At 36.6% G+C, this 26152-nt stretch overlaps 1 protein-coding gene across 3 annotated transcripts in view; it reads right to left on the reverse strand.

Annotated features, from left to right (window-relative positions):
- Nucleotides 1–26152, reverse strand: part of ANXA6 (annexin A6) — a 202601-nt gene that overhangs the window by 42337 nt on the left and 134112 nt on the right. For all 3 annotated transcript variants that reach the window (XM_053718681.1, XM_053718679.1, XM_053718680.1), the window contains exons 9-14: nt 24722–24815; nt 23373–23468; nt 22576–22634; nt 19330–19452; nt 16326–16384; nt 1899–1977 (exon numbers count right to left, since the gene is read on the reverse strand). In XM_053718681.1, coding sequence (XP_053574656.1) covers nt 1899–1977; nt 16326–16384; nt 19330–19452; nt 22576–22634; nt 23373–23468; nt 24722–24815 — 510 coding nt within the window. The remainder of the gene's footprint in view (nt 1–1898; nt 1978–16325; nt 16385–19329; nt 19453–22575; nt 22635–23372; nt 23469–24721; nt 24816–26152) is intronic.

A 26152-nucleotide genomic window follows, 5' to 3' on the forward strand; every position in this document is an offset into this window, starting at 1 on the left:
CTAGATTGATCCACTGAATCATACAGTGCTCTAGACATGAAGAATGACATATCTGCCATCAGTTAATTGTGCCTATCCGCAGAGGAACAGAGGGTGACGTGACACAGCAGTACAGGGGCATCTACACGATTGTGGGGAGAGGAACAACAACATTATACAGATATAAGTGCAGTACAATTAAACCCTCACACTATTTAATATCTCTATTTAAAGTATCTATGACGTTAATTAATTGCCATTTCCCATAGGCAAAATAGAATCTATATTGTCATGTGACCTCCCATTTGAAAGAAGAGCTTTTACGCCTTATAAAGAGTTGTCTTATGCTTTATTTTTTGCTTACAGAGTGATGACATTTGCTTGCTCACTCATTTTACCACTTTAACTTGATGTCTAATCGATTCAAAATTCATTGTTTTTCACTGACCACGATATCTGGAGTCATGTTTTTCCTCATGTAAAATATAATATATATATATATATATATATATAATTGTATTTATTTTTTGCTCTAATTCTTTTGTCTATTGATTTAAGAAGCCATTTTCATATTGACTCTATGGGGCCGAATTATCGAGCTCTGAATGGAGCTTGATGCCCCTGTTTCCGAGCGAGCCTTCAGGCTCGCTGGAAATAGAAGTTATGAAGCAGCGGTCTAAAGACCGCTGCTCCATAACTTGTCCGACTGCTCTGAGGCTGCGGACATCAATCCGCCCGATCCTATACGATCGGGCTGATTGACACCACTGCTAGCAGGCGGTGGCATTGCACAAGCAGTTCACCAGAACTGCTTGTGCAATGATAAATGCTGACAGTGTATGCTGGTGACATTTATCGATGTGCGTCAGACATGATACGCTACATTGTATCATGTCCGTCCGCATTTTAATAAATCGGCCCCTATGATAACTAAAAGATTATGAGATATTTTTTAAATAGGAGATTACAATAGGGTCTTGTGATCTCTCATTTGAAATAAATTATTATTCTCTCTTCACTGATGAACCTCATTCATTTGTAGATTGGAGTGGGGCTGACTGAAAGTTTATTTTACTGCATATTCCAAAAATCAGATTACTGATGTGTAAAAAATAGGGGGAAGGGCCCCTATTTACCCCACCATGGACTTTCATCTTACTATCCAAATCCACTGGAAATGTTTTCTTGACTTTAACAACCCTTTGAGTAAAATAATGGAAAGTGCACAAAATCACATGTTAACCCCCTTGTAAATAATAGATCAATAAAAGGCATACAAAATATAGTTCCTTTACAATCACAGCAAATATATATGCTAATGGGAAATTAAAGCAGAAAAATACAGAATTAAAGAGGAGAAATATTTAAGCTTACTTACTTTAAAGGGACATGATAACAAAAAATAGAAATGGCATACAATATTTTATTTTCAAGATATTGCTTCTCTCCTAATATTACTCTAAGCTCACATAAATTGATCGGTGTAAATGCCCAATTTCTATTTTGTATATTATATCCATTTAATCACATAATCTAGAAATTAAAGAAAAGGTTGTGATTCCGAAATCATTAGTAAAATATAGTGCAAACCGAGTTTTCAATAATGCATTTCCAATGAGAGCTATTTGCTAGCACCAATCATGCATTGTTTAGTAAAGAAGAAAAGCCTATAGATTAATGTACAGGTACCAGTGTTTTCTTAGGAGCAAGCAGAGTGTTAGCAGTGACACCAAATCTAATAAAAACCAGGGGAAAATATCAGGTTAATTTAAAAGCATATTGTTGCACTAAGTAGTTTGCGGCAAGCAAGAAGCAGAATGGAATACTGGGAGCTTGTGTTATTAAGGTTGCATTGACTGACAGGTCAAGAAGCAGAAGGTGTAGCAGGGAGGGATAGGAATATAACAATCTATTCCAACCTCAATACGAGTTGCTGCGCTAAGCTCCCACTTCTGATAGGCCACTTGGGCAGCTTCTGGGAAAAACTCCCCAGCGGCACTATAAAGGAAAAAAAAAGCTGTTCTGTTTGGAGTGTTGGAGATGAAACTTAAGAAATTGATCGCTAAGCATTTGAAAACAATATTGAAAGGCTGTAGAAAATGATATTAACATAGAGATTCACAATATAAATGTTATCTAACAAACAGTCACAACATTACATATTCTTATATGTATTTATCAATGTGCGGATGGACATTATCCGATATAGCAGATCATGTCCGCCGGACATCGATAAATGCTGACAGCAATACCACCCCCTGCAGATTCGCAGCCGCTAGCAGGGGGTGTCAATCAGCCCAATCGTATTCGGATTGCTGTCCGCCACCTCAGAGGTGGCAGAGGAGTTAAGGAGCAGCGGTCTTAGGACCGCTGCTTCTTAACTTCCGCTTCAGCCGGAACTGAAGCAGAGTGGGTCGGAGTTAGCATCCGCTGCTTCTTAAATAGACCTCCAAGACTTTAATATACTTTATGGATGAAATGTAAAATTAAAAACAAAACAAAAAATCTGATCTTAAATACTAAATATATCTCAAGGAAGCCCAAAAGTATGTTTTCATACATTCACATGCAAGAAGTATTTTAAATGTATTCAATAGTTCTGGGTGGCGTTGCGGAAATGTGTAGCATTTGAAGTGTATCATACTTTTGTTTGTTTTCTTAGATGCTTGATTCTATTCTATGTAGTCCACTTTCCTTATTCTTCATGTTCTAGAAGGTCTTTCAAGGACTCTACCTGCTAGAGATTTGCTTGGTGCTGCTATTATTTGTCTCATTGACAAGCCGTGATTCTAGAACATACTCTGGTAGAGAGGTTTTCTGAATTAAATAGACTACAGTAATTGCACTGCAGGCGTCCACTGTATTTTAGGGACCTGAGAATATAGGGTGGCCTATAGCATTAAAGGAATATCTAAGGTTATTCTTACGAGTATTACATTCTCATGGTCTTGGCTATGAGAGGAGTTTTAAGTAGGCTCTTTGCAACATTGATGTTGGAGGTTTAGAAGACCTTGAAGCAATGTCAGCCTTGACTACTTCTCTGTCACTTGCTAATAAAGTTGGAGCCAGATCTAAAGCAGAGACCCAGGGGTAGATGCAGTAAAGCCTGTTTGCCTCCAAGCTCATTTTGGGCTACATTTCAAGTGGTAGCGCTAATTTATCGCACGTTTGTGGGCGCGCGATAAATAACCAGCCATTACAAGTGGCTGGTTATTGCTATTGCGAGCTTGCAGTAGCATCTAGTGCTCAGAAAATTAACCAGAGGTCAGACCTCTGGTTCATTTTCTAAATGTCTCCCAATTGCCCCCACAATTTAGTGTAGTGTGCCTTTTAAAATAATAAAAAAAAAGTAGCATTTTTTTTTAAATTAATAACTGCAGGATGCAGTTTTAAGGGGTTAACGGTGTGGGGTGTTAGAAAAAAAAAAATGGCACTGAAAAGTGCCTTTAAATTGCGGTCTATGGGAACTGTGTGTTCCCTGTAAATATATATGTAATAGTATATGAATATATACATGTATATTTATGTGTTAATATGTGTACATATGTCTGTAAATACATATATACACAAATACATATACATATTCACACATATATGTACACATTTACAGACATATATATATATATATATATATATATATATATATATATATATATATATATATGTGTATATATATATATATATATATATATATATATATATATATATATATATATACATATATATGTGTGTGTGTGTGTTAAATCCCTTTGCCTGCCTTTTTTTCTAACACCTGAGATCTCATATATATATTTTTTATAAATACAAAGAACATATTCTGCTATGTACAGAACATTGTAATGTAAAATATTTACAGTAAATGCATAGTTGAAACCTTTATTAAATATGAATATTGCATAAATGTCCTTTTACATGTTTTCGTCTTCTTAAAAGGCAAAAGGCTCTAATGCACTTATATATATGTCTATGTGTATACATATATATTTGTGTTTATATATATATATATATCTGTAAATACATATATACACATATAAATACATACAGTATATACACATATAAATACATATGTACACATATAGACATATATTTATATATACATACATACCCATATGTATATGTATGTATTTCAATGTTTAAGCCGTTTTTTATCTAACGCCTGAGATCTCAAATCTTTGAACCTTTATAACTTTAGTGTGTAATTTTTTTTTTTATATTTTTTATTAGATGATGTCATTATGAGTGTAACTGTACTTTGTAATATATTTTTAGGTGTTTTGTGCAACTTTTTTGTTTTGCCAAACTGTTAACCAGAGCTCTGAAGTTGCCCTTATCATTCTAGCATAAATCGCGACTGCTCTCAATCGATCGCATTTTCTTTCAACTTGTAATATTAGTGGTAAACCCGACGAGCACAAACCCCTGAGATAAACCATGTTTGCGCTCCACTTTTAATCTGGCCCTTTATTTTTTATGATTCTGAGCTCACAACTCACTTGCACTGTGGAGTAGCTGTGAGTTACTAACATACACCTAGATTACGAGTTTTGCGTTACAGTTTTAATGCTGAAAAATGGCCATTTCAGCATAAAAACAGTAACGCAGCCATTACGAGTATTGCTATACCGCAAGCATTTTAGCTTGTAACGCAACGTCAATCCCGCACTCAAAAAAATGAAGTTTTTGCGTGGGATTTCCATAGCCTAGTATTATAGGCTGTGTGGTGAGGCTAAAATGCTTGCGTTCCAGCCTATACCGACACGATCCGTTATGCCATCTGAGACCAGTAGTTACAAGTTTTGCATTACGATATTAAATGCTGAAAAAATTGTTATTTCAGCATTTAAACAGCACCACAGCAATTACAAGTCTTGTCTGTATAGCTGTACCGCAAGCCTTTTAGCCTGTAACGCAACATCAGTCCCGCACTCGTAAAAATGACGTTTTTTCATGGGACTTCCATAGCGCAGCCATTAGGAGTTTTGCGGTGAGGCTAAATTGCTTGCATTCCAGCCTTTAATGACACAATCCGTTCCGCCATCTGAGACCAGTAGTTAGGAGTTTTGCGCAACAAAACTGTTACATAAAACTCATAACTAAAATGTTACAAAGTACACTAACACCCATAAAATACCTATTAACCCCTATTCTGCCACCCTCCGGCATCACAGACACTATAATAAAGTTATTAACTCCTAATCTGCCGCTCCTAACATCGCTGCCACTAATAAAAGTTTTTAACCCCTATTCCGCCGCTCCCTGACAGCCACCACTAAATAAAATTATTAACCCCTAAACCTCTGGCCTCCCACATCACCGCCGCTAAATAAACCTATTAACCCCTAAACTGCCAGTGCCCCACATCGCAAAAACCTAAATTAAACTATTAACCCCTAAACCTAACAAGCCCCTAACTATTAACCTAAAGTCCGAACATCCAGGTAGCGAGAAGTCTTCATCCAGGCGGCAAGGTCTTCATCCATCCAGGCGGTGTCTTCTATCTTCATCCAGGTGGCATCTTCTATCTTCATCCTGGCAGCGTCTTCTATCTTCATCTTGGCGGCGCGGAGCGGGTCCATCCTTCAAGACATCCGGCACGGAGCGTCCTCTTTATACAGTCGCCGCTGTACACTGAATCTTCAATGCAAGGGAGCCTTTTTAAAATGGCGTCCCTTGCATTCCTATTGGCTGATTTGATTTTTGAAATTCAAATCAGCCAATAGGATGAGAGCTACTGAAATTTTATTGGCTATTCAAATCAGCCGCCTGGATGAAGATAGAAGATGCCACCTGGATGGATGAAGACCTCGCCGCCTGGATGAAGACTTCTCGCCGCCTGGACTTCAGAAACTGTAAGTGAATCGTCGGGGGTTAGTGTTATTTTTTTTTTAATTTTTGTTTGGGTGTTTTTTTCTTTTAGATTAGAGTTTGGGCTTTTTTAAAAGAGCTAAATGCCCTTTTAAGGGCAATGCAAAAGAGCTAAATGCCCTTTTCAGGGCAATGGGTTGCTTAGGTTTTTGTTGAAGTTGGGTTTTTTATTTTGGGGGTTTAGTTGGGTGGTGGGTTTTACAGGTAGTTTATTGTAGGCTGGGGGGGTTTATTTTGTGGGGCTTTTTATTATTTTTATAGGGCTATTAGATTAGGTGTAATTGTTTTTATTTTAGATAATTTCGTTTATTTTTTGTAATTTAGTGTTTGATATTTTTTGCAATTTAGTGTGTTATTTTTTGTAATTAAATTTCGCCTACATTTGGAGTTTTGTCGGTATTACGAGTTGTCTGAATGGCTGCGTTAGCCTCAGAAAAGTGAGCGTTGAGCAAATTTAGCTCCACTTCAACCCTCAATACCAGCGTTGCTTACGTTAGCGGTAAGCTGGAAAAATGTGCTCGTGTATGATATCCCCATAGGAAACAATTGGGCTGAGTTGGCTGAAAAAAACCTAACACCTGCAAAAAAGCAGCGTTCAGCTCCTAACGCAGCCCCATTGTTTCCTATGGGGAAACACTTTCTAAGTCTACACCTAACGCCCTAACATGAACCCTGAGTCTAAACACCCCTAACCTTACACTTAATAACCCCTAATCTGCCGCCCCCGCTATCGCTGACACCTACATTATATTATTAACCCCTAATCTGCCGCTCCGGACACCGCCACAACCTACATTATAGCTATGAACACCTAATCTGCTGTCCCTAACATCGCCAACACCTATATTATATTTATTACCCCCTAATCTGCCCCCCCAACGTCGCCGCCACCTACCTACAATTATTAACCCCTAAACTCCCGCCCCCAACGTCGCCGCTACTATAATAAAGTTATTAAGCCCTAAACCTAAGTCTAACCCTAACCCTAACACCCCCCTAACTTAAATATAATTTAAATTAAACTAACTAAATTTACTATCATTAAATAAATTATTCCTATTTAAAACTAAATACTTACCTATAAAATAAACCCTAATATAGCTACAATATAACTAATAGTTACGTTGTAGCTATTTTAGGATTTATATTTATTTTACAGGCAACTTTGTATTTATTTTAACTAGGTACAATAGCTATTTAATAGTTAATAACTATTTAATAGCTACCTAGTTAAAATAATTACAAAATTACCTGTAAAATAAATCCTAACCTAAGTTACAAATACACCTAACACTACACTATCAATAAATTAAATAAATTACCTACAATTATCTAAACTAAAATACAATTAAATAAACTAAACTATAATACAAAAAAACAAACACTAAATTTGTTTAAACTAATTACACCTAATCTAAGCCCCCTAATAAAATAAAAAAGGCCCTCAAAATAATAAAATGCCCTACCCTATCCTAAATTACAAAGTAATCAGCTTTTTTACCAGCCCTTAAAAGGGCTTTTTGCGGGGCATTGCCCCAAAGTAATCAGCTCTTTTACCTGTAAATAAAAATACAATACCCCCCAACATTACAACCCACCACACACATACCCCTACTCTAAAACCCACCCAAACCCCCCTTAAAAAAACCTAACACTAACCCCCTGAAGATCTCCCTAGCTTGAGTCGCCTTCACCCAGCCGAGCCGAATTCTTCATCCAAGCAGGGCAGAAGAGGTCCTCCATCCGGTTGAAGTCTTCATCCAAGTGGGGCAGAAGAGGTCTTCCATCCGATTGAAGTCTTCATCCAAGTGGAATCTTCTATCTTCATCCATCCGGAGCGGAGTGGCAGCATCCTGAAGACCTCCAACGTGGAACATCCATCCTGGCTGACGACTTCCCAACGAATGACGGTTCCTTTAAATGACGTCATCCAAGATGGCGTCCCTCAAATTCCGATTGGCTGATAGGATTCTATCAGCCAATCAGAATTAAGGTAGGAAAAATTTGATTGGCTGATTCAATCAGCCAATCAGATTGACCTCGCATTCTATTGGCTGATCAGCTTCAATCTGATTGGCTGATTGAATCAGCCAATCAGATTTTTCCTACCTTAATTCCAATTGGCTGAGAATCCTATCAGCCAATCGGAATTCGAGGGACGCCATCTTGGATGACGTCATTTAAAGGAACCATCATTCATCGGGAAGTCGTCGCCCAGGATGGATGTTCCGCGTCGGAGGTCTTCAGGATGCTGCCGCTCCGGATGGATGAAGATAGAAGATTCCGCTTGGATGAAGACTTCAATTGGATGGAAGACCTCTTCTGCCCCGCTTAGATGAAGACTTCAACCGGATGGAGGACCTCTTTTGCCCCGCTTGGATGAAGAATTCGGCTCGGCTGGGTGAAGACGACTCAAGGTAGGGAGATCTTCAGGGGGTTAGTGTTAGGTTTTTTAAAGGGGGGTTTGGGTGGGTTTTAGAGTAGGGGTATGTGTGTGGTGGGTTGTAATGTTGGGTGGGGGTATTGTATTTCTATTTACAGGTAAAAGAGCTGATTACTTTGGGGCAATGCCCCGCAAAAAGCCCTTTTAAGGGCTGGTGAAAGAGCTGATTACTTTGTAATTTAGGATAGGGTAAGGCATTTTATTATTTTGGGGGGCTTTTTTATTTTATTAGGGGGCTTAGATTAGGTGTAATAAGTGTTTTTTTGTATTATAGTTTAGTTTATTTAATTGTATTTTAGTTTAGATAATTGTAGGTAATTTATTTAATTAATTTATTGATAGTGTAGTGTTAGGTTAGGATTTATTTTACAGGTAATTTTGTAATTATTTTAACTAGGTAGCTATTAAATAGTTATTAACTATTTAATAGCTATTGTAACTAGTTAAAATAAATACAAAGTTGCCTGTAAAATAAATATAAATCCTAAAATAGCTACAATGTAACTATTAGTTATATTGTAGCTATATTAGGGTTTATTTTATAGGTAAGTATTTAGTTTTAAATAGGAATAATTTATTTAATGATAGTAAATTTAGTTTGTTTAATTTAAATTGTATTTAAGTTAGGGGGGTGTTAGGGTTAGACTTAGGTTTAGGGGTTAATAACTTTATTATAGTAGCGGCGACGTTGGGGGCGGGAGATTATCGGTTAATAATTGTAGGTAGGTGGAGGCGATGTTAGGGAGGGCAGATTAGGGATTATTAAAATTTATTAGAGTGTTTGCAAGGTGGGAGTGCGGCGGTTTAGGGGTTAATACATTTATTATAGTGGCGGCGATGTCCGGTCGGCATATTAGGGGTTAATAAGTGTAGGTAGGTGGCGGCGAGGTTGGGGGCGGCAGATTAGGGGGTAATAAATATAATATAGGTGTCGGAGATGTTAGGGGCAGCAGATTAGGGGTTCATAGGGATAATGTAGGTGGCGGCGATGTCCGGTCGGAAGATTAGGGGTTAAAAAATGTTATTATAGGGTTTGCAATGTGGGGGGGGGCCTCGGTTTAGGGGTTCATAGGTAGTTTATGGGTGTTAGTGTACTTTGTAGCACTGTAGTTAAGAGCTTTATGTTCCGGCGTTAGCCCATAAAGCTCTTAACTACTGACTTTTTTTTGCGGTTGGAGACTTGGCGGTAGAGGCTCTACCGCTCACTTCAACCAAGACTCGTAATACTAGCGCTAGGCAGATCCCATAGAAAAGATAGGATACGCAATTGACATAAGGGGATTTGCGGTAGTATCGAGTCGCGGAAAGAAAGTGAGCAGTAGACCCTTTCCTGCCTGACTCGTAATACCAGCGTAAGATAAAAAGCAGCGTTAGGACCCCTTAACGCTGCTTTTTAAGGCTAACGCAGAACTCCAAATCTAGGCGTTTGTTTTTTGTAATTTTAGATTTACATTTTTTTAGTAGTGTTAGTTTTTTTTAATGTGTAATTTAGTTTATTTAATTGGTAGTTTTTTTAATTTTAGTATAATAGTTATTAGGTTAAATGTTAGTTTAAACTTAGATTTTTTTAATTTCACAGGTAAGTTTTTATTTATTTTAAGATAGGGATATTGTAATTTTAATTTAAAGTTAGGGGGTTGTTAGGTTTAGGGGTTAATAGTTTAATTTAGTTTTTTGTGATGTGGGGGGCTGGTGGTTTAGGGGTTAATAGGTTTATTTAGTGGCGGTGATGTGGGAGGCCAGAGGTTTAGGGGTTAATAGTTTTATTATAGTGTCGGTGATGTTGGGGTGCAGGGGAATCTGGGTTAATAACTTTATTATAGTGGCGGCGATGTCGGGGAGCGGCGGAATAGGGGTTAATAACTTTTATTAGTGGCGGTGATGTCGGGAGCGGCAGATTAGGGGTTAATAACTTAACACTCTCTCCCTATTGATGTCTATGGGGAAAGTGTGCACGAGCACGTATTCTCAGCCCTTGGATTTTGTGTGGTGTTGAGTTCATCGCCACCATATCGCACGCACAAGGCAGCTTTTTAGAAACTTGTAATGGCAGCGCTATGGAGGGTGAAATAACGCAACTTTTGTTGCGTTCGTTTCGCACCCTCTATAGTGCAAAACTTGCAATCTAGGTGATTATGAGGTATGTGAGCTGTATTCTTGTGGACTTTATTGAATGTACATGAGAGTCTCTGAGTGCTACACATATACTATAGGGAGAAAAAACATTTGCAGTGCATATTGATTTATATAGACTGCTTTTTCTTAAATTCCCAAATTGTGTTCCCCCCCTCTCCCTAAAGTGACCATCTGTCTATAGGACAAAGCTATTGATATCCAATCACATTGGTTAGATTAGTTTGGCAGGCTCAGGGAAATTTAACCATACATAAATATGGTGGGGACACTTCAGCATCTCTGGAGAAAGTGTAACTAAAATAATATTTAGAGGTATTTTACCATAAAAGCAGGCAAAATAAATAACGAATTAATACGGCAAAGTTATATTATTTTGTTTAATTAAATGGCTCACAGGGAGATTAAATATTGAGTTAATGTCCCTTTAATTGCTGATATTTATGCATGCATATTCATTTTTTAATTGAAAACAAAATTTATGCTTACCAGATAAATTTCTTTCTTTCCAGATATGTTGAGTCCACAACATCATTCCATTTACTAGTGGGATATTCAACTCCTGGCCAGCAGGAGGAGGCAAAGAGCACCCAGGCAAAGCTGTTAAGTGTAACTGCCTTACCCATAACCCCCAGTCATTCAGCCGAAGGAAATGGAAAAGGAAAGAAGCACAAGGGTGAAAAGGTGCCTGAGGTTTACTCAAAAAAACTGCCGAATTATAATTAAAGACAGGGCGGGGTCGTGGACTCTCCATGTCCGGAAAGAAAATAATTTTTCAGGTAAGCATACATTTTATTTTCTTTCCTATGACATGGAGGGTCCACTACGTCATTTCAATTACTATTGGGAACCAATACCCAAGCTAGAGGACACAGAATGAATAGGGATGGAGAAAAAAGTCAGGAGGACCTAAACAGAAGGCACCACCGCTTGAAGAACCTTTCTCCCAAAAGATGCCTCAGCCAAGCCAAACGAATAATACTTCTTAAAGGGACAGTATACACTAATTTTCATATAACTGTATGTAATATACACTACTATAAAGAATAAGATGCACAGATATTGATATAAAAATCCAGTATAAAACTGTTTAAAAACTTACTTAGAAGCTCTCAGTTTAGCTTTGTTGAAAAGGTAGCTGGAAAGCCCACTGCAAATGGGAAATAAGACCCTCCCCCTTCTTTTACATATGAAAAGGCCCTTAAAACAAACAGGAGCAAGCTGGAGTAGAGGTATCTGAAGGTATTCTCATAAAACTTTGGGGCTTGGTTAGGAGTATGAAAATCAGAGCAATGTTATTTAAAAATAAGCAAAACTATACATTTAAAAAAAACAAATAACTTTATGGGCTATATAAATAGATCATCTACAAAACATTTATGCAAAGAAAAAATGAGTGTATAATGTCCCTTTAACCAGAGGGAAAGAGAAGAAGAAGTGTAGCCTTCTGACCCTTACGCTTTCCAGAGAAAACAAACAGGGCAGAAGATTACCGAAAATCTTTAGTAGCTTGTAGGTAAAACTTTAGAACACGCACAACATCCAAGTTATGCAAAAGACGTTACTTATGAGAAAAAGGATTAGGACAAAAAGAAGGAACAACAATTCCCTAATTAATGTTTTGATCTGACACCACCTTAAGGAGCCTTATCGGCATGAAAGATAAGGTACGGGGAATCATACTGCAGAGCTAAGAAACTCTGCGAGCAGAAGAAAGCAAGGAGAGACAAAAACCTTCCAAGATAACAGAGTTATATCAACAACATGCATCGGCTCAAACAGAACCAGCTGCAAAATTTTAAGAACTAGATTAAGGCTCCAAGAAGGAGCAAAAGATAAAAACACAGGCCTGATTCTGACCAGGACCTGTACAAAAACTTGAACATCTGTTAAGTCTGCCAGACGATTGAGCAAAAAGATAGATAATGCATAAATCTGACTCTTCAGAGTACTGACTGAAAAACCTTTCTCCAGGCCATCCTGAAGAAAAAATAAAATACGGAGAATCCTCATCCAGATCCAGGAGAAACCCTTAGATTCGCACCAAAAAAGATATTTACGCCAATATCTTATGGTAAATATTGCGAGTAACAGGTTAATGAGCCGGAAGCATAATATCAATGACCGCTTCAGAAAACCATGTCTAGACAGAACTAGGCATTCAATCTCAAAGCAGTCAACCTCAGGTTTGGATGGAGGAAAGGACCCTGAATTAGAAGGTCCTTTCTCAGAGGTAACCTCCAAGGAGGTAGAGATGACACCCTTACCAGATCCGTGAACTAGATCCTGCGAGGTCATGCAGGAGCCATTAGAATAACTGACGTTATCTCCTGTTTTATACGAGCAATGACTTGTGGAAGGAGAGCAAACAGAGGAAACAGATAGGCCAGAGAGAAGATCCAAGGAACCACTAGAGCATTTATCAGAACAGCCTGAGGATCTCTTGACCTTGAACCGTACCTTGGAATCTCAACATTTTGGCGGGACGCCATCAGATCTAACTCTGGAACCCCCCACCTGAGGGTTATCTAAGAAAACACTTCCAGATGGAAAGCCCACTCCCCTGGAAGAAAAGTCTGTCTGCTCAGAAAATCTGCCTCCCAATCGTCCACTCCTGGAATGTGGATGGAAGATAGGAGACAATCGTGAGCATCTGCCCACTTGCAGAATGTAAGTCACCTCCTTCATGGCCAAGGAACTCCGAGTTCCTCCCTGGTGGTTGATGTAGGCCACTGAGGTGAAGTTGTTGGACTGGAATCTAATAAACCGGCCTAAATAAACTTGGGGCCACGCTGTTAAGTCATTGAAGATTGCTCTCAACTCCAAGATGCTTATGGGAAGAGAAGACTCTTCCCAAGAACCACAGGCCCTGAGCCTTCAGAGAACCCCAAACAGCTAATCACCCAGGAAGGTCTCAGGAAGCAAGTGCCCGAGACAGATGATCCTGTGAAAGTCTCTAGATAGGGAGTCCAGATTTATCCACTGCGATAAATCTGAATGTTCTCAGTTCCATGCCAGAGCATGCAAAGCTGCAGCGGTCATAGATGGAACTGAGCAAAAGGAATGATGTCCATGGAAGCCACCATCAGACCAATCACCTCCATACAGAGAGCCACTGATGGACGAAAAACAGATTGGAGGGAAAGGCAGTAAGATAGGAGTTTGGATTTTCTGACCTCCGTCAGGAAAATCTTCATGGACAGGGAATCTATGATTGTCCCTAGGAAACACCCTCTTGTAGATGGGACTAGGGAACTATTCCAACCGTGGGAACGTATAAACGACAACAACATCTTGGTAGGAGATTTAGCTATTTGAAAAGAAGATGCCTTAACCAAGATGTCACTAGAAAAGGCGACACAGCAATTCCCTGGGATCTGATTAGTGTCAATAGGGCTCCCAGAACACTTGTGTATATTCTGGGAGGTGTGGCAATACCAAATGGAAGGGCAATAAACTGAAAATGCTTGTCCAGAAAGGCAAACCTTAGAAACTGGTACAGATCCCTAAAAAATGGGAACATGAAAGTACGAAATTTAGCTATTTATTGTAAAAGAACAGCATAAATTCATAAGCAGAAATGCAATAAACCCTTAGAGTACTAAGGACAAAGGATAATATCTATATAAATATATAGAAATTTAGCTTTTAATTGTAAAAAAGGGTAACCCTAAAGTGCCCATTTGCAGAACACAAAGATACATAAAATAAAATCTTAGGCTCCTAGAATCCTAGAAAATAAACTCGTATGAGAGATTTTCAGTTGAAAGAAAAACTGATATCAATAATAGACACCAGATGGCAGCATTGATCAACTTATTCTCTAACATAAACTTTAATGTAGAGAAAAGAAGGTTACATAAAATAAGTGCAAATACGCATGATTCTTAATAAAAAATCAGCTATCAGGACATATGTTATGATATGTATGAGTCTCCATACCCACTCAGCCTTGTGGACTTGGAAAAACTGTACCGGCAGAATAACATAAACCCCCAGGGGGTTAAAAAGCACGCCAGCTCTACAGATCCTGTTAGAGAAAAAAGGCGCCTGCAAAAGCGCTAAATACCATTACATATAATCACAAACCTTCCAATAATAAAAGAACAGGCCCATGAACATTATCCACCGCCCGTCTCAAGTCCTAACCCAGATACACATGGGTTCTGAGGACTGTGTATGGAAGAAAAAATATACATAGTGATCGTAGTAAACAGATCTTTGTATAACAGCTAAATCAATGTAAAATACATACAATCTGATCATTCCTATAAGAGACTGCCTTAGCGAGATCGGACATGCTGTCAAGGATACGCAGCCCCACACCTCGCACCATCTTGTCTCCTGCGACGGTTGTTTGACAAGTGCGTCACAAACAACCCAGTCCTAGTCAGGAGAAAAAACATTACCCTCCCACCGCTCAAACACTGAGAAAGTATTGGGCAGCGATTCACATAGATACGTGTCTCCTACAATATGAGGGAGTTAGGAATAAAAAGGCCAGTAACTGATGCCACCAAAGATACTGAAAGAGGGAAACCCTCTGAAAGAAACTGTACAGTCCGTTCTGGTTTACTAGTAAAGGTAAAAACCCCTACTTGAAACCGGAACATAAAGGCTGAAGTAGAAAGGAGTAAAGAAACCCCATAAGGAGCTTTGCTTCCCATATGGCCACTAGATAAAAGTTGCTATAGACACCCTCCCCTCACTAAGGGAATCAGTTTAACTGTAGCAGGAGTAGTAAAACCCCCAATTTGCTCAAAAAGCCATAAAAATATCCTGAGCACAGGATATATAATCTTATTCAGACCCACTAAGAGGGAATTTAAGGACCATCTAGGGCACCCACTACAAAGTCCCCCTCATAGAACCCCTATGAGGACAATACAAAAGGACTTACCCTCCAGAGTCTTCTGTTGTGGAGCAGACGCAACAGCTGCAGGTCTGCCAGCCTCATCCGGCCACTGACAGGGACCTGGAAAATAAGAAAGAACAGAGTAACCAACTCTGGCTTTCTGCAAAGGGGTAGTAAAGTGTTAATAGCAAAGCAAAGACAACCTCGCTGCCTTTTACTGCTAAAAGTCACCACTACTCTTACTCAAGAGATTGACGTGGACACAGCTAGACCCCAATCCTTGCTTGCAGTGAAAAGTACCCTTAAAGGATTAATATCTTCAGGCACCAACTTCGCACAACCTCCATTGACAGAGGCAAATAGAATGACTGGGGTTATGGGTAAGGCAGTTACACTTAACAGCTTTGCTGGGGTGCTCTTTGCCTCCCCCTGCTGGCCAGGAGTTGAATATCCCACTAGTAATTGGAATGACGTTGTGGATTCTCCATGTCATAGGAAAGAAACATATTTTCACTTTCTTTTTCTACTCTTATCCTGATTAATTAATTTGGATAAAACTTAATAAGTTAATGAACATTAATTACATATAAGTAGAAAATTATTTAAGATAAAGCAAATTTTTGTTTAACGTCATAAAATATTAACCAACTTTTTTTTTTTTAGAAAAGCAGATGCATGTTTTTAACTGATTTATAGTGTATTTTTTATACAGTACAACCTGTTTGTTTTTTAAGTAGTTGTTATTTAATTGCAAACCTTAGCACCTGAAATATCTTGAAAATAAATCAGTTTCTTCGATTGAATATCTCCTCTCTGAAAGAAGATACAGAGCTAATCTTCAGCCTACAGAAAACCCTTCTATATTTAGCAGCAGAAAAAAACACAGACATTGTTCATAATAGGATATAATTCAATACTAACAAGCTAATGGCTATATATTTTTTCTTTTCAATATTAACAAAAAGTAAATATATCTTAGTAAACATAAAAAACTCAAAACAAACCGGAAAAAATAAAGACTAGAATAGGTATTACATATAAAATACATACTCATCATCTCCTCCGCACAGTTTCAGGAGAGCCTTCTTGTATTCCCCTGATGTATCATTCTGAAATAATTAAAACAAACAACAGCTCAAAGGTTACCTTGGAGTTAGGGACATCGATTTTTAAAGTAGTAATTTTACAATATTTACAGTTGTAATAATTAGGCTACATACATATAACATCAAAGTACACAGTATAGGTACCCATTTATCAAATCATATACTGACAAGGTTCACAATATTGCGCAAGGAAATCCAACTGCAGCGACACCACTAGCTCTCACGTGACAAAAGAGCCACCGCCTCTTAACTTGCAGTCTGCTGCAAAACAGCTTCCCCTTCTTGATAAATGGAGCTAATGTGCGCTGGTATTACACGTAAGGTGCAATGCGAATGCGACCTTGTGTTCGAATTGTACAGAAGCATTGCGTTCACAAGAACGCGCTTCCATGGGCTCCAACCTAAGCGCAGAGAAGGGGGTAAGTATTGCAGCGATGGCAGCAGATATAAATATATATGCATTTATATTTCTGTGTTAATATGTGCATATATATATATGCATATATATTTCTGTGTTAATATGGGTAGATACATATATTAACACAAAAATATATATGTATATAATCATATACATATATATTTACTGGGAACACACAATTCCCATAGACCGCTATGTAAAGGCACTTTTAAGTGACATTTTTTTCTAACACTAATGAAAAGAAAAAGGAAAGCATTATTTGGCACACTTGGGGAGGGTAATTATGTTCAATATGGGCTAAGTGGAGTGTGTATAATACATGTAAATAAAATACAGAGAATATAGTGTTGACCATGCCACCAATAATTAAAACATACATAAAAAACACACATGGTGTGATAGAAGCATCGCCTCCTCCAAAACATACATAGGTCTGCCCTGTATGAATGGATACAATGTAAAGAGTGGAGATCCCAATAATAAAGGTTATATACACTATAACGGGAGAGCCCTCAGAGTCAGCCCTATTATTACTAGCACTGTGCCTTTGCTGAATTAGGCGGAGGAGGCAATGCTTCTATCACACCTTGTGTGTTTTTTATGTATGTTTTAATTATTGGTGGCATGGTCCACACTATATTCTCTGTATTTTATTTACATATATTAAACGTTAAGCTTTAAATTATCCACACTCCACTTAGCCCACATTGAACATAATTACCCTGCCCAAGTGTGCCAATTAATGCTTTCCTTTTTCTTTTCCTTTTATTACTATTATATGTTATGGCATTAGGCACTACCTCCTTACAATACATAGGATTATTTAAGGGGGTCTGAGGTTAAAGTGAAGGTCAATTTTTTGTATTCTCAATACATCATGTTTAAGCTTATGTTAAAAACATTAAAGTCGCTCACTTTATAAGTATAAATAACAATTCCTTTGCAAATAAAATGTATATATAATGTACCTCCGTTATCATGCTTAGCTCCGCCCATACAACACTTCCTTATTCTGCTGCTCTGACGCCACTTTGTTTATTACAAGCGGACTACGCTCGTGCACCCTTGTTTTCTTTGCAATGCGTATCGTCAGCTCAATAGCGCATGCGTTTCATTCATGGCCGTAACTGTATGCATTTAGAATTTAGAGAGCGGACAACGCATGCGCGTAACATGAACGAGCATGCCGATGATGACACAGTTTATTTACACGCATGCGCATAAGGTCTCAATGACGAAACTGAAAAGGGGCAGGACGCCACGGGGGTAAACAATAGATTGGAGGTAAAATATGTCAATCAATAGAGGCTCGATGACGGGCGGAATATACAGCATAAAAGGAGCGGATTCAAAACATAAAAATTAAAACTTTTGCTTAGATTTATCTAGTATTTGATGAATGAACATCATACTGATTTTAGATAACATATTGAAAACTGCTAAGCACAACCCCAGACTTGACCTTCACTTTAATCATTACCCCACTCTCCCTAGGGGCCACTAGGGATTTTTTTCACTTAAATTTTTTTCTAACCCGCCACATTTAAAGCCCTAAAAATGCACTCCACTTGTAATCTAGCCTTTAATGTATTAAATCAAGTTAATTAATTAATTTACATTTGATGGTATCCACTGGGTATTCTATAATAAGTAGAGTATCGAGCATGTGGTCAGAATATTTGCGTATGTAGACTGAGTAAATTATTTTTTAGATTAAATAATGCTACAAAGGGGTATTTTTGTTAATATGCGAGCAGACATGATATGATGTAGCGTATCATGTCCGCTGCACATCGATAAATGCCGACAGCATATGCTGTCAGCAATTATCATTTCACCAGCGGTTCTTGCAGATTTGCGGCCAATTGGCCGCTAGCAGGGGGTGTCAATCAACCCGATCGTATTCGATCGGGTTGATTTCTGTACGCGGCCTCAGAGCAGGCGGACAAGTTATGGAGCAGCTGTCTTTAGCTTTGCTTCATAACTTCTGTTTCCGGCGAGCGAAACAAGGGGCATCAAGCTCCATACGGAGCTCGATAAATCGTCCCAAAGAGTTTGATGTGTAAGTACCGAGGGTAATAACAGGCAATACTACATTTATTTACTGAGGGTAATAACAGGCAATACTACATTTATTTACTGAGGGTAATAACAGGCAATACTACATTTATTTACTGAGGGTAATAACAGGCAATACTACATTTATTTAATGAGGGTAATAACAGGCAATACTAAATTTATTTACTGAGGGTAATAACAGGCAATACTACATTTTTATAGGTGAATTTTTTCAAACTTTTACAAATCAGGTTATTCTGTAAATAAATATGAAAATTAATTATAGAAATACAACATTAAAGAATCAGATTATGTGGCCAGGTATTTGCCAAGTTTGCACTATGACTGCATCAAGTTTTACTGTTAAAAAGTTTGTTGACAAAATACAGATTTATTATTATTCACATTATTGTTATTATTTTATGTGTTCATTTAATAACAGCAATAATTTCAGTATATTGATACATTTTACCTTGATCATTGAATAAAGGGACTTCTCATAATATGTCCTGAAGGCTTCCCGAATGTCCATCATGTCAATTTCACTGCGTGAAACCATAATCCTGATAAGGGTGTTATCAGCTGTACCCATACCCTACAAATGAGACATGTAAAAAATACAACAAAAGAGTTTATTTTTTTTCTTAAAGAGACATTAAACCCAAAAGTTTTATTTCATGATTTAGGTAGAACATACAATTTTATACAACTTTCCAATTTACTTTTATCAAATTCCCTTCATTCTCTTGGTATCATTTGTTGAAGGAGCATCAATGCGCTCCTGGTTTCAAACTGAACACATGAGTGAGCCAATGACAATCAGTATATATATGCAGCCAATGTAGAAAACCTAGGTTCTTTGCTGCTCCTGAGCTTTCCTAGCTTTTTTTCATGATTTTGGAGTCCATACATATAATTTTGAAAAATTATACATTATTCTGCATTAAAAATACAAAATGCATTACAATGCAAAAATACCCTTGATTTATTTTGAAGCATAGGTGATTTGAGAGTTTATCCTCATTTACATTATTGAAAGTTGCATATTGTACAACAAATCAGGTGAACTACAGTTTTTATATAGTCCACTGTTATCAATCGTGTAGCAAAGTTACTTTTAGTTGAGGAAGGTGTCCACTTGTAGGCAGAGTGAGAAACAGAGGCAAATGATGTGTATCAAAGAATGTTCCTTCATTAGAAACAATCCAAACAATGTATAATAGATGCAGACAACAACCTTGTGTGCAGTGTTGATTCATTTTATGCATTTTGTTTGATATAAACATACTTTGTTAGAGAGCTATGACTTACTACAAAGCAACTTTGTTCAGAATCTTTAGTGATGCAGTATCTGTGAACACAAATGAGCTGTGAATCTTGTTTTTAGAGCTAGGATATTCTTGTCTGAACTCTGATATGTGGCTATTAAAATTCAAGTGGGATAGAAGTTAAAGGGACAGTATACTATAAAATTGTTTTTCCCTTACTGTGTTTCCAATATTTTTTTTACCAGATGCAGAGTATATAATGTTTTAAGGTTTATTTGTGTACATGAATTAGCTGATTTTGATGCCACAACCTAATAAAATGGGTTGAGCTTGTAGGTATAATCAGATCTCATTACTTTATCACATTGTGTACATATACTTGCTTCTTTATTTTATATCTGTTCATAAACCAATCACCAATACTGAGAGAGAACAAAGGGAAATTAACATTGTATTACCTTATCTTTTCTATAGCCTACTGGGAGTGTAATTTCTTCTATTGGCTGTGTTAACACAGCTTGGCCGCAAGGCCAAATACTTTCAGGATGGGTGGGGATACCACAGGCTGAATAAACTATTTTTAATGCCAATATAAGGATAATGGAGATACTTGTAAACAATTTAATACACTCCAGCAGGTAAAGTGGATCATTGAGAACAAATGAAAGGGGAGAACATTTTTGAGTAAACTGTCCCTTTAAGTGCTACATAGTTGGAGCTCTGTATCCTGGACACTTATTATCTTTTTTTGTAGTTTTCCATTTTATAATAACAATCTCAAGTATTTTCCTAGTCCATTGTATACACAAGTAAAATGTGTTAGCAAATGTGCTGTCTATGAAAGTTATATTCAGTAGATATTTTTGTATTATATTACATTATTAACATCCATCTCTCTATGATACTCATGTTTCCTCTAAAGCAGTAATAATTTATTTATTATATATTTATTTATTTGCTTTTTCAGGCCCCCAATGTCCTTTTGAAATTCATGTTACAGCCATGATTTATTTGGTACATTGAATTAAAACAAAAATATATATAACTAAAATGCTGATGCAATATGGTGAGTATACATAGATAATATTTCACTGTGCTGGAAACAAAAACATTTAAAACCTAGCTTATGCTAAAAAAGAAATATACCAGCAATGAAATAAATAAATATAGTAGATTCTAGCTCATTATAAAAGCTATATGCAGTACATACAGGTAGATTAATTACCTATGTTATTCTTTAAAGCCCTCTCTTATTCATTCTTCAGTGACAGAGAGTTTAAAGGGACCAGAGAGGTTATTAATGAACCTGCTCAAGTATCTCTATGTTCATGTTTAATAATAAATATTATATTCCATTGCAGGTTAATGGTCCTTACAATATAAATCAACCAAATAACACCCAAATGCATCTTCTGTTATAATATTAAAGACAAAGACATACATTATAAATGAACATGGAAACTATGCTTGCAGAATAATACACTCTTCAGATATGAATTATAGAAATATCTCATTTCAGTGTTCTCAACAGAAAATGTTGCCAGACAGATGGGTTTATGAAGTAGCTGGGTGGAGGTAGTGCAATAGTTTGCAAAATTATAACATTTTCTGTTATTTATAAATGCTACCTATGCTATCCAAAGCACACATAATTGCATAATTTAACACATTAATTTAAAGGGACATTAAACATTAAATAAATGCTAGGTAGAATAATGCATTCAAAGAAAACATTAGCATGTGAATTACATGAAGATGTATTTTTTAAAGTTTCATTAGCTGTTTAAATATCGACCAAATAAGTGTAAAGTTTTAGTGTCATTAAAACAATGGGAGCTGCCATATTGTAACTTAGGTTACTTTCTCTGCTGTGGCTAATTAGGGACAGTTATAAATAGGTCATTAGAGTGTGCAGCCAATGACTCTGAGGAACATAACAGTTTTCTCCACATCCATTTCTAACAGAAACTGAAAAACTCCCAATTTCAGAATGGAATTACAGGAAAAGGGGACAAAATAAATGTTCAAAGTATATTGCAGAGGTTTTTTTTTACATATACAATTTAACATTTTATAATACCCTCTCAAAGTGTTTAATGTCCGTTCAATGATAACTTGTGCAGGAAACATTGAAAAAGAAAATATTAGCCAATTTTAGCTAATATTGGATTAATTTTTTGCTGGGTGATCAGTAAAATCAGCTAGATGGTCCTGTGGAGATCACTGTATTTGTATTTCATAATGGTTCAATTCTGCATACTGTATATATAGTCTAGCCTTTTTTTGTATTTATTTACATATGAAAATAGAATTATATTTTTTTCAATGAAAGCTAGTTTTAGCTGAATATAGATCAAACACTAGGATTCCTAATACTGTGTGTTTGTATGTTTGTATATATATATATATATATATATATATAAATATACACGTGGTTGTGTCTAACTTACCTTCATGGAATTGTATAGTCTTTTTGCAAAATAGTCCTTGGTACTACGAATGCATTTTACTTGGGAGAAAAAAAAAAAAATCAATAAGATAAGCAGTAATAGTGAGGGATGGAAAAATATTTCTATGGTTTACCAGTCACGGAAAATAGTTTATAACCAGAAGCAAAGTAATAAGCTAAGGCAAAAAACTAGTATCTTACTAGTTAACTGCAATTTATTAGTAGTCTGGTACTAGAGGAAGTTTCCAGACCAGCATATCATTTTGTATTCTAGCCCTGCCACACCCGCTCCAGTCCAGTCACGCCTTTACCACGCCCGATCCTGTCAGCCATGCTGGTATATTTAAAATATATTACTTTAAATGTATAAGGTAATTGTGACATTAGCGTAATCTACCAACATGATTTCAATATAAAAAATGTTGTATTAGTTTAAATTCAAGTTTCATCATTTTTATTTTATCACGGTTGCTATTTTCTTACATAGCCCAAGGTGCCAGCTAAGGCCTAGTTTTCATTTAGGTGGTAAAGTTTGAAAACTGGTGGTAACAAATTCTCCATATACTTTTATGGAAATATATGTTTTTTACCACCAGTTACCACCTCAATGAAAACTAGGCCTAAATTGTTGACCTAGTGTATGCAAAGAGTTGTATTTTATTTATATATATATATATATATATATATATACATATATATATATATATATATATATATGTAGTGACATTACACTCAGTGCTGTGCGATTTTATTCTCCTATCAGTAAACCGAAGTTAGATAAGACTGAGATGCACTTACCTACAGCCAGCATCAGATCCACAAAGTCCCCAGAGAGTTCCCCTTTTATGCTGTCCTCTATGGACTTCCCAGCGATTTTCTGGTACTCATCAAACACTACATGAAAAATATACCTTTTTTAAGAACACCCTTCTTGCACTGAACCCATATTACCACAGACCCTGTCCTTGTTGCACTTATTAATTGGACATGAAACCCAAAATGTTTATTTAATGATTAAAGGGACATGAAACCCACATTTTTCTTTCATGATTTAGAAAGAGAAGTTTAAACATCTTTCTAATTTACTTATATTATCTAATTTGTTTTATTCTCTTGATATTCTTTGCTGAAAAGCATATCTAGATATGCTCAGTAGCTGCTGATTGGTTGCTGCATATAGAAGCCTTGTGTGATTGGCTCACCATGTGCATCATTGCTTTTTCTTCAACTAAGGATATCTAACAAATGAAGCAAAATAAATAATAGAAGTAAATTGTAATGTTGTTTACATTTCTATTCTCTATCTGAATCATGAAAGAAAGATTTTGGGTTCAGTGGCCCTTTAAGATAGAGCATTCAATGGTAAACAACTTTCCAGTGTACTTCTATTAGCATTTTTTATTCATTCTCTTGGTATTCTTTGTTGAAGTAGCAGCAATTCACTACTGGGAGCTAATTGAACACATTGGTAAACCAATTAACAGGCATATATATGCAGCCAAATGAATAATTTAGCACCAGGGTTCTGGATCCTGCAGTACAGTGAAAATATCACAGTTTCAAATATAAATTACAGGAAAAGCTGGCAAACTAATAACTTAAGTGCATTACAAAGTTCTCTTCTTATTAAATAACTACGTTTTATTAAAAAAAAACAGTTCTTGAGCTTAATACCCTTCTAACTGCTTACTAATTTACTAATTATATGATAAACTGCTGATGCTGTCTAAGTGATAGTAAATGCTAGCGTTTCAAATACACTAGGATTTACGATCACTAAAAATAAAGGCAACCTTCATTCATCAGGTTTTTTTTAAACTGCATAATGACAAAGGGCAAGCACAGCTATTGGCTAAGAGGTGGAAATGTCACCTCATTGAAATAACTGAGCTGTGCCGTAAGTGGCCAGAGGCACTTAGGTTTCTGCTGAAGCCATAGAAACAAAGGTCCCTATTCATTAGTTTTATAAACTGATGAATGCAGGTCGCCTTTATTTTTAGTGATAGTAAAGCCTAGGGTTTTGAAACATTAGGATTCACCATCACTTTAAGTGTAATACAATAAATGACAGTAAATGAATTCAAGTGTTCACGATAATTCAAGGTTTTTCACTAGAAAAAAAAAGAAAAAACAGGAAAGGTTTGTACCTAGCCGAAGATGTTCTCTACTCCTGCTTCCCAAGATATAGATAAACTGGGCTTCATCTGTTCCCCATTTTTGTTCCCCAGCTTCAAGCAAATCCTAAATAAACAAAAAATTCAAATAACCTTATAATGAAAGACAATAAGGAACCTAAACATTAAAATGAATTACATTTTAGTAATCATATGACAGTTATTAAGCACCTCCAAAAAATTGCTTTTTAAAAATATCATTATTTGAAAAAACATTAAAAGGGTTAATCATTAAAACAGTAAGATGACAAAAATATAAAAATGCTGAATCCTAAGAGATATATATATATATATATATATACTAGCTGTTTCCTGCGGCTTTGCTCGCGTGGATTTTGTGATTTGTAAAAAATAGCGACCACTCGCAAAGACGTGTGCCCTCACGTGTGTGCCCATTCGGGTTGCACACTTGCTGACATGAACTTCTTGAGTTTTCATTAATTCTCTTTGTTTCTTGTCATCTAAATACCAATTTTTGTGTATTTAACATCTTTGTTTTCTGGCAAATGTTAAAACACGTATTTCTTTATTTTTAAAGGAGAATCTAAATACCAATTTTCATGTCTGTAACATCTCTGTTTTTTGAGATATAGGTATCCTCATAAATCACCCCCCTTTTGATCCCCCTAAAGTGGATTTTCGGTAAATGTTAAAACACATATTTCTTTATTTTTAAAGGAGAATCTAAATACCAGTTTTCACGTCTGTAACATCTTTGGTTTTTGAGATATAGTTATCCTCATAAATCAGCCCCCCCTTTAGACCACCCTTAAGTGGATTTTGGGGAAATAGTAAACCACATGTTTCCTTATTTTCAAGGAGAATCTAAATACCAATTTTCACGTCTGTAAAATCTTTGTTTTTTGAGATATATAGGTATCCTCATAAATCAGCCCCCCACTTTTGACCCCCCTTAAGTTGATTTTTGGGAGATGGTAAAACACGTATTTCTTTCTTTTAAAAGGAGAATCTAAATAACAATTTTCATGTCTGTAGCATCTTTGGTTTTGAGATATAGGTATCCTCATAAATCAGCCCCCCCCCCCCTTAAGTGGATTTTCTAGAAATTGTAAAACATGTGTATCTTTATTTTTCAAGGAGAATCTAAATACCAATTTTCACGTCTGTAACAACTTTGGTTTTTGAGATATAGATATCCTCATAAATCAGCCCCACCCCCTTTTGACCCTCTTAAGTGGATTTTGGGGAAATGGTAAAACACGTTTCTTTATTTTTCAGGGAGAACCTAAATACCAATTTTCAGGCATAAACATCGTCGTTTTTTGAGATATAGGTATCCTCAGAAATCAGCCCCCCTTTTGACCCCCCTTAAGTGGATTTTGGGGAGATTTTGGGGAAATGGTAAAACACGTGGCTTTTTTATTTTTCAAGGAGAATCTAAAT

Source organism: Bombina bombina, chromosome 6, assembly GCF_027579735.1.
Source record: "Bombina bombina isolate aBomBom1 chromosome 6, aBomBom1.pri, whole genome shotgun sequence".
NCBI classification, from domain to species: Eukaryota; Metazoa; Chordata; class Amphibia; order Anura; family Bombinatoridae; genus Bombina; species Bombina bombina.